Source organism: Nomascus leucogenys, chromosome X (assembly GCF_006542625.1).
Source record: "Nomascus leucogenys isolate Asia chromosome X, Asia_NLE_v1, whole genome shotgun sequence".
Classification (NCBI taxonomy): Eukaryota; Metazoa; Chordata; class Mammalia; order Primates; family Hylobatidae; genus Nomascus; species Nomascus leucogenys.
Window position 1 is genome coordinate 50,298,541 of NC_044406.1, and position 12,324 is coordinate 50,310,864.

The 12,324-nt window shown below is 35.1% G+C and overlaps 1 protein-coding gene across 6 annotated transcripts in view; it reads right to left on the reverse strand.

Moving 5' to 3' along the window:
- Positions 1 to 12,324, reverse strand: part of USP9X (ubiquitin specific peptidase 9 X-linked) — a 149,346-nt gene that overhangs the window by 82,509 nt on the left and 54,513 nt on the right. For 5 of the 6 annotated variants that reach the window (XM_030807577.1, XM_030807576.1, XM_030807580.1 and 2 more), the window contains exons 7-13: positions 11,605 to 11,720; positions 11,159 to 11,410; positions 10,945 to 11,083; positions 8,946 to 9,098; positions 7,435 to 7,539; positions 3,465 to 3,671; positions 994 to 1,130 (exon numbers count right to left, since the gene is read on the reverse strand). In XM_030807577.1, the coding sequence (XP_030663437.1) occupies positions 994 to 1,130; positions 3,465 to 3,671; positions 7,435 to 7,539; positions 8,946 to 9,098; positions 10,945 to 11,083; positions 11,159 to 11,410; positions 11,605 to 11,720 (1,109 nt within the window). The remainder of the gene's footprint in view (positions 1 to 993; positions 1,131 to 3,464; positions 3,672 to 7,434; positions 7,540 to 8,945; positions 9,099 to 10,944; positions 11,084 to 11,158; positions 11,411 to 11,604; positions 11,721 to 12,324) is intronic. The other variant, XM_030807582.1, reaches the window with a different exon arrangement.

Consider the following 12,324-nt stretch of genomic DNA (forward strand, 5'->3'; position numbering starts at 1 on the left):
CCTGGCAATCATTTAATCTTACATATAAAGAAAACATGTTTTTTTGTTTGTTTTGTTTTTGTTTTTGTTTTGAGACAGTCTCACTCTGTTGCTCAAGCTGGAATGCAGTGCTACAATCTCAGCTCACTGCAACCTCTGCCTCCCGGGCTCAAGCGATTCTAGTGCCTCAGCTTCCTGAGTAGCTGGGACTACAGGCGCATGCCACCACGCCCGGCTAATTTTTGTATTTTCAGTAGAGACGGGGTTTCGCCATGTTGGCCAGGCTGGTCTCGAACTCCTGGCCTCAGGTGATCTGCCCTCCTCGGCCTCCCAAAGTTCTGGGATTATAGGGGTGAGCCACGACACCAGGCCAAACATGATTCTTTACAGAATTTTTACAAGATTAAATTACTGGTTTGACACAAGATTCACACCTAGGAATCCTGACTCCACTGTGAATATTCCTTCTACTGCACCCTGCTCTCCTTCTCTTCACATTATTTTTCCTTTTCATGTTATCAGTTCCAACTCTATTACCAGAAAATAGGACAAATTATTTCGGTAACCAGAATTTGACACCTAAGATACTATAAAGACAGCTATTAAAAAGAAATTTAGCTAAAATAAATGTTTAAAAATTATGAAACTGTATCTTGTCATCTTTCATCAATTTAAATGTTCTTGTGGTCTAATCTATCTTTAAAGACATGCTATGAAACTTCTTGGCATACTTGCTGGAAATATAGTATGTATATAATAATAATTCTGAACCAAGAACCCAAAGGCAATATTATCTTGATTTTGAGATTATCACTTAACTGTGGCTTACTTCCTCATTAATAAAACAAAGGAGGTAGATATAATAAAGGATTCTTTTGTTCCAAACACTTCTTATATAGCCTCTTCTCACTCCACTAATTTAAAAATTTGCATTTGCCAGCCAATATGCTGTTTTCTTTTCAATAAAGTACATAAATTTTAAGTATTGAAATTTTCTATGTTAAAAAGTCTTACCTCAAATTTTGAGGCGCTTCACCAAACAAACTACAAATTTCTCTAATTTGTTTCAGTGCGGGAATAACCCATTTGTCATTTGTGCGAAGTTCTTCTATAAAGCGATCTATCCATTGGATCTTTTGTGTATCACGGTCCTTAAACAAATGATTTCAATGTTTTAAATAGATCAATACTCAGGAGAATTTTATTTTCAAATTATTTTGAGAATTATAAAAGGTTTTCTTTTAAGATTAGCAATACAAGCATCATGTTGTAATTACAGCAAAGAGTTTAATTTAAATAGTAAAAGCTTTAGGTTTCTTTTTATTTCACACTTACTTACTACCAGAACTCCAAAAAGCCCAGCACTGTTATAAAAGCTTTGTATTATATGGACTGAAATATATCTGTACACACTACAGATCCTAAATATTAGGCACACTGACAGTTTGATTTTCCAAGTTTGCCAGAGGGTAGGTATTTAGCCAGTATTTTAAGAGATTCTACCGTATCATAAAATCCAGAATTAATATATAACAAGACCCTGTTACTCTAAATGGGCCATCTTTTAGTGTGAAGAACACAAAAAATGTGTATTTGACTAAGAAAATAAATAGAATGACAACTACATTTAAAAATAATCACCAAAATCAAAACAAAGAAACACACATACAAGGAGAGAAAAAGGACAGAGGCAGATATAAACTTAAAAATTAAGAATGTTATAAACCCAAAATTATTTCAATTACGGTATTTTACTTCTCAAACCTTAGTTACTTTACCTTTTCCTCTAAAGTCAATAGTAATCAGAACTGCAAGTTTGTGTGCCTAACAATTTCGTAAGCTCGGATTGTTTTACTTTTGCATACAGGGAAAGGAAAACAATTTTGTGGAGTTTATTTATTTATTTTTTTTCCTGAAACCCCTCAAGTTTGGGGTTATTTTGTAATACACAGATATTCCTTTTTTGGTAGCAAAATTAGGATCATACTCTTAAGTGATATTAATCCTTTTAATGGCACCATAATCCAACCTTGTATAAACTATTAGTAATTATTCACGGCTGGGAGCTGCGGCTCATGCCTGTAATCCCACCACTTTGGGAGGCCGAGGCGGGTGGATCACTTGAGGTCAGGAGTTCGAAACCAGCCTGGCCAACATGGTGAAACCCAGTCTCTACTAAAAATACAAAACAATTAGCTGGGCACGGTGGCACGCATCTGTAATCCCAGCTACTGGGGAGGCTGAGGCAGGAGAATCGCTTGAACCTGGGAGACGGAGGTTGCAGTGAGCCAAGATTGCGCCACTGCACTCCAGCCTGGGCGACAGAACGAGACTCCGTCTCGGGAAAAAAAAAAAAAGTAATTATTCAGGAGGCTTCCACGTGTTCATGTCCATAAACACTAATGAATGTCCTTGTGGGTACCTCTTTGTATCCTTTTTCACTATTTCTGAAAAGAAATTTCTCTAAGTAGAATTGCTGGGTTTAATAGCGTGTACATTTTTAAGGCCATGAAAACATTTATGATCAAATGTACACTTTGACAGCAGTTTTGGCAAGCAGAAGGGAAAAGGTGGCAGTTGGAAAATGACTTTTAAAAATTTTTTCCCAAACAATAAATGAAAGTTGAAGTTGAAAAAAGGCAACAGTCTACTAAATTCAGTGAAACTCAGTAACTATTCATGAATGAATGTGTACATCACTATGCCAGGCACTGATACTAATAGATATTTAAAAGAGAAGTTACTAGTTAAAAGCCCTGATAGCAAATGTACTGCTTTGATTCAAGACTCCTCCGAAGGACCCTTAGTTTAATGAAATAATTTATACTCAAGGCCCTTATTACTATTTAATTTGCTGAATACTTACCGAACTGTTACAAGTAAACATAGTCAAAACCTGAGTAGTACCTACATTAATACACCTTCCTGAGCTTTTCTTGGTTCTTACCTAAATACCAGTTCATCAGTGTAACAAATAGTTTTATTAACATGTGAGAAATTACTCAGCAATGTTCACTTTACCATGTGTTAAAAAATACACATGCCACAAATTAGAATGTAGGGAAACTGTGTAATTTGCTCACTGTGGAGGCACTAAATGTTTTAATGGTTAGGAAATTCTATTAATTTTTCTTAACTTCCCTATGAGCAAAGAAAACCTAATTTCTCTTCCCTCTGAAGTCCCTATCAGCTTTAATATTCTAATTCTATTCGAAACTGGCATTTCAGAACAAGACACTTGATAATGCCACCACTGTATGTTCTGTTTATACTTTCTCCCAAGGAGACTAAAATGCTTTTCAGATGAGTCACAAAACCTTGATGTACAGATCCTAAGGAAAGCAGACTAATGAACAAAAAAAGTCAACTCTGGAAGATCATTTAAAAACTAACAATGTCAGAGTAACACAGAACTATCCTGTAACTAAGCCATCCTAACTGAAGGGGAAAAGTCACAAAAAGTGAGCAAAGCAGTACACTCTTACCTGGGAGCAACTGTAATCTAGTATTTTTATGTGGGCACTGAGAGCCAGGTCCATGATATCTACAGGCACATCATCACTGTGAGCCAGATTCCACAGAAGGTTCAACACTTTGTGTGCCATCACACCATCTTTATCATCTTCTGCAAGACGACGTATCAGCTCAAGTAGCTTTTCACGTTGCTTTTTACTCGCATTTGTCCAACTGGCCTAGAAAAAAATTAAGTGACATGAAAACAACACATATTTAGTCACCACTTCATAAATTGTCACCAGGTTGACTATATTCAAATTCATCAAAAGCAACATAGCTAAGCACAGAATTGTTCAAGTGAGATCTGAAAATATAGTTAGCCTGGTATTTTTTTATAGGGTAGAGTTAAATTCCAAAAAAGAAAAATAAATGATACATTATTTCAATTTAGAAGACACCCAATTAAAAACTCTAAAATACTTTTTAAAACCTCTAAAATGGTATTGTAATACAACATGGTTATCATGCTTGGGGAAGGGCAGGGTACTAATGGCATTTAGTGAGTAGAGACCAGGGATGCTGCTAAGCAATATGGGAAAAGCTTTATGAGTAAAGTTACTGCTATGGTTTGAATGTCCCCTCCAAAACTCACGGTTAAGCTGGCACCATGCCTCGTTACTTCCCAACCTCCAGAACCATAAGCCAAATAAAATTCTGTTCTTTATAAATTACCCAGTCTGTGGTGTTCTGTTATAGCAGCAGCAAATGGACTAAGTTGCTAATCAGTGTTTATTAGAAAATAAACTGAAATGAACCTAACGTCAACAGTAGAAGAACGATTAAGCTGACCGGGCACGGTGGCTCACACCTATAATCCCAGCACTTTGGGAGACCCAGGTGGGCAGATTACCCGAGGTCGGGAGTTCAAGATCAGCCTGGATAACATGGTGAAACCCCATCTCTACTAAATATACAAAATTAGCTGGGCGTGGTGGTGCATGCCTGTAATCCCAGCTACTTGGGAGGCTGAGGCAGGAGAACTGCTTGAACCCAGGAGGTGGAGGATGCAGTGAGCTGGGATCGCACCACTGCACTTCAGTCTGAGTGACAGAGTGAGACTCTGTCTCCAAAAAAAAAAAAAAAGAAAAAAAAGAACGATTAAGTTGATCAGAGAAGATCAGTTCAATGGAATTACTAATATCGTACGTCTTCAAAGATGATGTGAATACCTGTTTCTATTTCCTTCCAGCCTACACAAAATAACAAAAGGAATATGACAACTCTAAGAATGTAAGACTAAAATATCAGATTACAATTAAAAACATCTGGCTAACATTATAAAAAGAGAGACAACTAGGTATTCCTCAAGGAAAAGCACACCACTACTTAAGATTATATACTAGTAAAATAAAAAACAAAACCTTCTGTATCAAAACTATTGACAGACACCAAGGCAACAAAAGATCCAGTTTCTTCAACAAATAAATTACAGGGAAAATAAAAAAGAAGGAAGCTAGTTTCAAAGAGACTTAAAAGACATACACATGGACTGCACCAGGATCCTGATTAAAACTCACTTCTACAATGAAGACGTATGATCTAAGACAACTGGAAGTTTTAACACTATTTTATGAATTAAGGAATTATTGTTTTTTAGGTAGATAATGGTATTGTGTATTTTTTCATGTGCTCATCTTTTAGAGATACAAACTACATGAAAAGGAGAAATTAAGAACATCTGTTCAACCAGTCCAACCATTAAGTGAGTGAAAAAGATAACCAAACTGGGAGAAATTATTTGTAACTCTTGAACTGACAAGGATTAGCATTCAAAATATATCAAGAACTACAATCCCAAAAAATACAAATAATGCCACGGCGGCGGGAGGGGGGGAACAGGCAAAAGACTTGAACAGGCACTCACCAAAAAAAAAAAAAAAAAAAAAAAAAAAAAGGCAAATAGCTCAAAAAATATACAGAAAGATACTCAATCTCATTATTGATCAAGGGATATAAAAACTAAAAGCACAAGCACAATGAAATAACATTTCAAACACCAAGAAAACTGTCAAAAATTCAGAACTCTGACAAGAACAAGTGCTGGCAAAGATATGAAACTCACTTAGAACTCAAATGTTTAAAAACTAGACTCTAGGCCAAGTACATAAAGCAAAGTCTAACCCAGAAGGTTGGAATCATTTGGTTGCAATCTGCAAAGAACCACAAGGTGACTCAGACTTCATTGCTTTCTTTCAAAATCATCTTTAGCAGAAACTTTCAACACTCCATAAGAATTGCCAGATTTACCAACACCTTGGAAAAAAAGTGCTTGTTACCAAATGACAAGTGCTCAATAAACATGTTAAGCCAAAGGGGGAAGAACATGAAGAGTCATTATTATATTTAGACCATTATTGTATTTAGACTATCCTGAGAAGAGGGGGGATACAGCATATACAATAACAACCCCTTTCTTTCCTTCTCTCATCAAAGAGAAGGACACTGGTCAGGTATCGTCATTTCAGAAGTCTTTATCTTTACAGTGCCCATGATGACCAATTCTATTATTCCCTCAGCTGCCTTTGATATACTTCAATGGATGGAAAAAGTGTAAGTTTTGCTTTTACATGTACAGAAACAAAATATATAAAAACCACATAAAAGATTCACTCAATAATTTGTTCCCTTCAAAATAAAATTTTCCATAAGGCAGCGATTTTTCCATAAAGCAAAGCTTTAATGTCCCTAAGACTTATCTGTGAAACTTGCTTAAAATACAGACTCTTGGGCTTCAGTACCTACTGATCTGATTTAATATGTCTGTGATGGAAGCCAGTAAAAATGGTATTTTTTCTTCTACTGTGAAATACTTATCTAGAAAAGTACGAGCATATACCATTATTACAGTACACAACGTGAACACCTGTGTAACTAGTACCCAGGTAAAAAATAATACATGGCAATTAACATCCCAGAAACCAGCTGTGCCCATTTCGGAACTTTACATTAATGTAATCAAGGTGTACTAATTACTGTGTGGCTTTATTCCTTTCTTCAACCTTCTGTTTATTAGACTCATCCATACGGTTGAGTTGCTCTTTCATTGCCGTGAAATATTGCACTGTATGAACATTCCATAATTTATCTATTCTATGTTTTATCTATCCTACATAGCAGGTTTTTTCACTATTACAAGTAATTCTGCTAACAAGTGTTGCTGAACATGTATCCTGGTGTACATAAGCATGAGTTTCTCAATTGTATATTCAGAAGTCAAACTGATGAGTTATGAGAATCTTAAACTTTACCAGAAATACCAAATATTTTCCAAAGTGGCTATAGCAATTTATGTTCCCACTAGTCAGTATAATTATTATTTTTAACAAGCAACTTTGGTGACCTATTGATCTAATGCCAGTTGTTAATAGAACACCCCTTAGTACAAACTGCCAAAAAGTCTTTATGTTCCTAATCCACAAATTCACTAACCACTTGAGCTTTCACAAACCTAACCCTGGCAACTAATCAAAGATGTTACAAAACATGGCCTCAAAAACCAACATGATGGCATCAATGCAGATACGACTGTAGCAGGAGTTCTTGGGCTACCTTATCAGTTACATTGATTAACTCATATTTTGCTTGTACATATGGCCCCAGAATACCAAGATACTGGTATTCTCTTGCTTTCATCTTACTGTTTATTGCAGCCAATCATCCTTCCCTGTAGTCCTACAATTTGCTTGAAACTGTAACTAAAATAGAAACTACCAGGGGAAAGAAAGAAAAAGTGATAGCCTGAGTTTCCGTTATGGGGGCTATTAAGAAAATGAACATCAAGTTCTTGTTGGAAAAGAAAACAATGGCCAATTCCTTCACACCACAGACTGTTTAATGGGATTTCTATTTAAGTACTTATTGGCTAAAAGTAATTCACAGATCTAATTAATCAATTCTATTTGAAATAGAATGGTAATATTTTGCTATGTTAACAATTACCTTAAAACAATCAAAAAGATGATCAAGTTGTTCAGGAGAAAAATCCCATGCCAATTTTGCCAGGAGATCATGTACATTCTTCACAATGGCTTCATGTTTCCCTGCCTATTGAAAAACAAAAACAAAATCACAACGCACTAGAATCTGAGTAATAGATTAAGTAGTGTATACTGCTTGCTGACAATTAATAAAGTACTCCTATCTCCTTCATTTAACTATGTAACACAAGAAAATTCCTGCCGGGCGCGGTGGCTCACGCTTGTAATCCCAGCACTTTGGGAGGCCGAGGCGGGCGGATCACGAGGTCAGGAGATCAAGACCACGGTGAAACCCCGTCTCTACTAAAAATACAAAAAATTAGCCGGGCGTGGTGGCGGGCGCCTGTAGTCCCAGCTACTCGGAGAGGCTGAGGCAGGAGAATGGCGTGAACCCGGGAGGCAGAGCTTGCAGTGAGCCGAGATTGCGCCACTGCACTCCAGCCTGGGCGACAGAGCGAGACTCCGTCTCAAAAAAAAAAAAAAAAAAAAAAAAAAAGAAAATTCCTAACACAGCCTGCGCGGTGGCAAATGCCTATAATCCCACCTACTTGGGAGGCTGAGGCAGGAGAATCACTTGAACCCAGGAGGCGGAGGTTGCAGTGAGCCGATATCGAGCCACTGCACTCCAGCCTGGGCAACAGAGCGAAACTCTGTCTCAAAAAAAAAAAAAAAATTCTAACATTATAAAAATGCTTTAGAAAAAAAAAAAAAAAATGCTTTAGAACTGCCATCTAAAACCTGGCAACTTAATTTCATGATACAATAAATACAGCTAATGTGTACTTTGGCGGTTCATACAAACCTTTAATATAATTTATTTAATTTAACATGACAATTTTAATATTGCAAATAAAAAATAAGGCACACTAACAATATTGTTTCAAAACCGGAACCTTAAGCAAAGGCAAAGCTGTTTTCTTGGTTTTTATAGACTAAAAAAACAAAGCTTTATAATCTACAACTCAATAATGCTTCCCAAGAAATCCATGATTAGAAAACTGTCATTATGATAATAGAAGGAGTTGTAGTTTCCAACTCAAAAACTAAAAAGTTTACTAATCCTTCTGAAGAGTTATAAATCCTCTGGAATAATTATTACAGGTCTTTATAAATAATCAAGTGATTTAATTCTCCTGACACTGGAGGTTTTTGCTTTCTACTAAATCTATGAAGAAACCAATTACAGATGTCTTTACTCTTTCAATAGACATTCCTTAGGATTTTACTGTTTGCATCTTTATTTAAAACCACTAACAAATTCTCAACCTTTATCAAATACAGATAAAATAATATTTTTATTTTTAAAAGATTATTGGTTATTTCAAAAAGATTCCTGGCAGGGTAACAAGCATTTAAACATTCTCAAAGTCAAACAATACAACCCTGCATCCATTTCATGACAGCTACTGTATTTCTTCAGTTTTTAGTATCTTTATTTTAAAAACTAAATAGCCATCATCTTAAATTCCTTACCTGTGCTGCCCAGATATTATCAAGATCCTGTAAGGTCAGAGCTTTTTCTTTGATGACAAAACGAAGAATCTTCTCTAACTTTTCTACATATTGTGGCTGATGAAGACTATCTCGCAACACTATGGATAAGATATTGTTCTGCTGTATCCATTCCTAAATGTTAATTCAAAAACGTGTTTGAAAGCAGAAATTAAAACAATTTTTTCTTAATTGCTCACACCATTATTAAATAAGGAAAATTAAAACACATTTACAGAATATAATACTGGTAAAATATACTTAGGTGTTGCTTTAATGGAAAATTATGAAATTTTATAACAATTTTGCACATACAGAAATGCTCCCATAAATACTGAAATTACAAAGATTCTACACTCCAGCATTTACTCAGAAAAATATTATTTAAGTACACAATCACCATGGTAGGGTGAGTACAGGACCAATTTTAGGATCTTTGGATTCTTTATCCCAATTTTGCCACAAAATTATGTTTTGACCTTGGGTAAAAAGGCACTCTATTTTTTACTTTTATTTATTAACAATTATCATGTGCTAGGCACTATTATTGCTTATCCATTATCTCTTTAATTTTCCAAACAATCCTAGTAAGAGATACATTATTCTATTACAAAATGTAAACAGGCTCACAGATGCTAGAATTGGAATATGAATCAAGTCATATGCTTCCACAGTCTGTTTTTCTGTAACACTATGCTAGCTTGCTCAACTAGCATTCATTTAATCTATAGCAACAGAATAAAGTGCTAACTCATGATAACAAACAGGGAGTAATCCACACTGTATGATTTTGCAGTATTTAGCTGAGAATAAAAAGTAGTTAGGCCCAAAATGTGCTAGAGAAGTACAGGTCTCAGCTGATAAAGAGCCAGTTTTTAATGTCTAATCTGTTGCAGATATTTGTTTTTATGTTATTCTACATATATACACATATATTTTTAATATAGAGACAGGGTCTCGCTTTGTTGCCTAGGCTGGTCTTAAACTCCTGGCCCCAAGCAATCTCTCCTCGGCCTCCCAAAGTGCTGGGATTACATGCGTGAGCCACTGCAGAGCCACAGATACTTTTGTAAAACACAATAAAAATGTCGCAATGTCGAACTGCAATGAAAGTTTCTAAACACTTAATGCCATTTTCTGTCCTATCTAGCACTGGTTCAAGAACCAGCACCAGTCTTCAGAGCACACTTTGAATAGCTCTGTGCTGGACTTTCCATGAGGCAGATACGTACATCATATGTATGAAACCAGATGTCTACCACCTGACTCCCTAACACAGGGCAATATCTAAGCAGTCTCCACATGCATTTTAACACACTCTAATCACTAACTCCCCTATTAAAGTGAGGGCTCCTTGAGGGCAAGGACAGTTCTCCTACAGATGTTTCCCCAGGACTGTTACACATATACATTCAAAAAATATTGGCACTGTAACTTAAATGGCATACTTACTTCAAAACAATATAATACAAAATAGCTATGGTACATAAAGTTTCATAAAATTTCAATGTCAAAATAAGGGCTTTCAAAATAAAATTCTCAAAATCGTGATAAAAAACAATTTGTATAGATCTTATTCTAGTAATTTTATTTCCTGTTTTAAAACGTTTAACTGTAAATGGTCAAATGAACAATAGGCCACTTTATAAGGTACCAGATACTACCCAATCCATTTTCTAGATCAACTCTACCATTTCAACCAACTTCCCACTCTCCAACAAACTAATAATTACTTCAGAACACCACATTCATCACTAAGTTTATCAAAGATGTTTTAAAGCTACCCATTATCACTACCAAATAATAAACTATGTTATTTCAAAAAGTTCTCGGGATTAACAGAGTTATAAATCAGTCAAAACACCTCCCAATTTCAGTTTACTTTAAAATGTTACTATTACTAATTTTTTTAGCTGGAGCTATTCTAATTTCTTGTCTTAAGTAGATTCTTATTCATATAAAGAAGAATTGAAGGACTCACTGCCATTCGTTCAGCTGTGAGCCACTCTTCCTCCTCAGGATTACCATGTCGATGGGTATAGTATGATACACTAGATATCACCTTATTAACTTCATTCAGTGCATTCATCTTTCCATTGAAAGAAGAAATTTGCAATAATCTGTAAGAAAAATTCAGTGATAAGTATGATTCTAAAATCGGCATTAACAATTATTTCAAGAGGTAAGTATCTTACCTAAGTATCATTTTTAACCTAAATATTTCTAAGTTTTTAACAGTTTCTTCTTGTCCTGGAACCCTTGAAGCTAAATTCTTCAAAGATTTAATAATCATTGAAAGAGCATCATTTTTGGCTTCATTCTTTGCTTCTTTTTTCAGTTCTTCATCAGTTAAGTTTTCTAAAAACTGTGGAACCATTTCTATTATTGGAAGAAAGTACTTTTTCACTGTATGAAGAGTGAGAAACTCATAGCATTGCCCAAATGGTCTGAAATAAGAAAGATACAAAACTCCTGTAAATACACAATTTCTTAAAATCAATTTAGGACTAAACTCTCTATATTACTTTTTAAAAATCCAAGTTACTAGCTGAAGAAACCACACTTGAAAAATTCAATTTTTATGAAGCAAAAACCAGCAATTCTACGGTGCACTAACCATTGATTTTTAAACGTAACTTACTTAATAAGGGCTGCAATTATTTGAACGTTTAATGCTGATCCATTAATAAAACGATCATGCAAAATCTGGAACCCATTTAAAGTGCCAAATTTGTTGAGAAGATCCACTAGCCAACCCTGTAACACAATTAATGAAAAACGTTAACTTCCTACTTTAAGGGGTAAAAAGCACTAAAGCCTTATTGAAATACACTAGAAATAGTAAATTCAATAAAATAAATCATCTTTCAAAGGACCACAAAACATTGCATTTTGTTCATAGTAATTCCATCTGTGAGACAGAAGCAGTATATGTAGCAAGTATAGATTAAATCACTGGGGCATAGTTCTGTCTGTTTGTACCAATGAAAGTGGTGAACAGGAATTAGAAGACATGCTCCTATTTCAGATATCCCACCATATAAGAATGAATACCTTCTAATTACTGGAAAGTCTTTTATATTAAAATAATTTTCAGGAGGCAGAAAGACTTCAAGAGAGTTAAGAAGCTACTTGGTAATGAATTTTGAATCTACTTCTTGTTTAGTTGTAAAACATTAAAATTTCCCTATAAACACAGTAACTAATAGCCTGAGAGTCAATTGTCAATTAAAAACTTAGGCCTGGTACTAGTATCTATTGTTCCTAAGTAGAATATGCTGGTTGATACTTTTGCTTATACAAATTGCACCGTTCTCCTTATCTTAGAAAGTAACACCATGCAACAGGATGAACTGTCTAA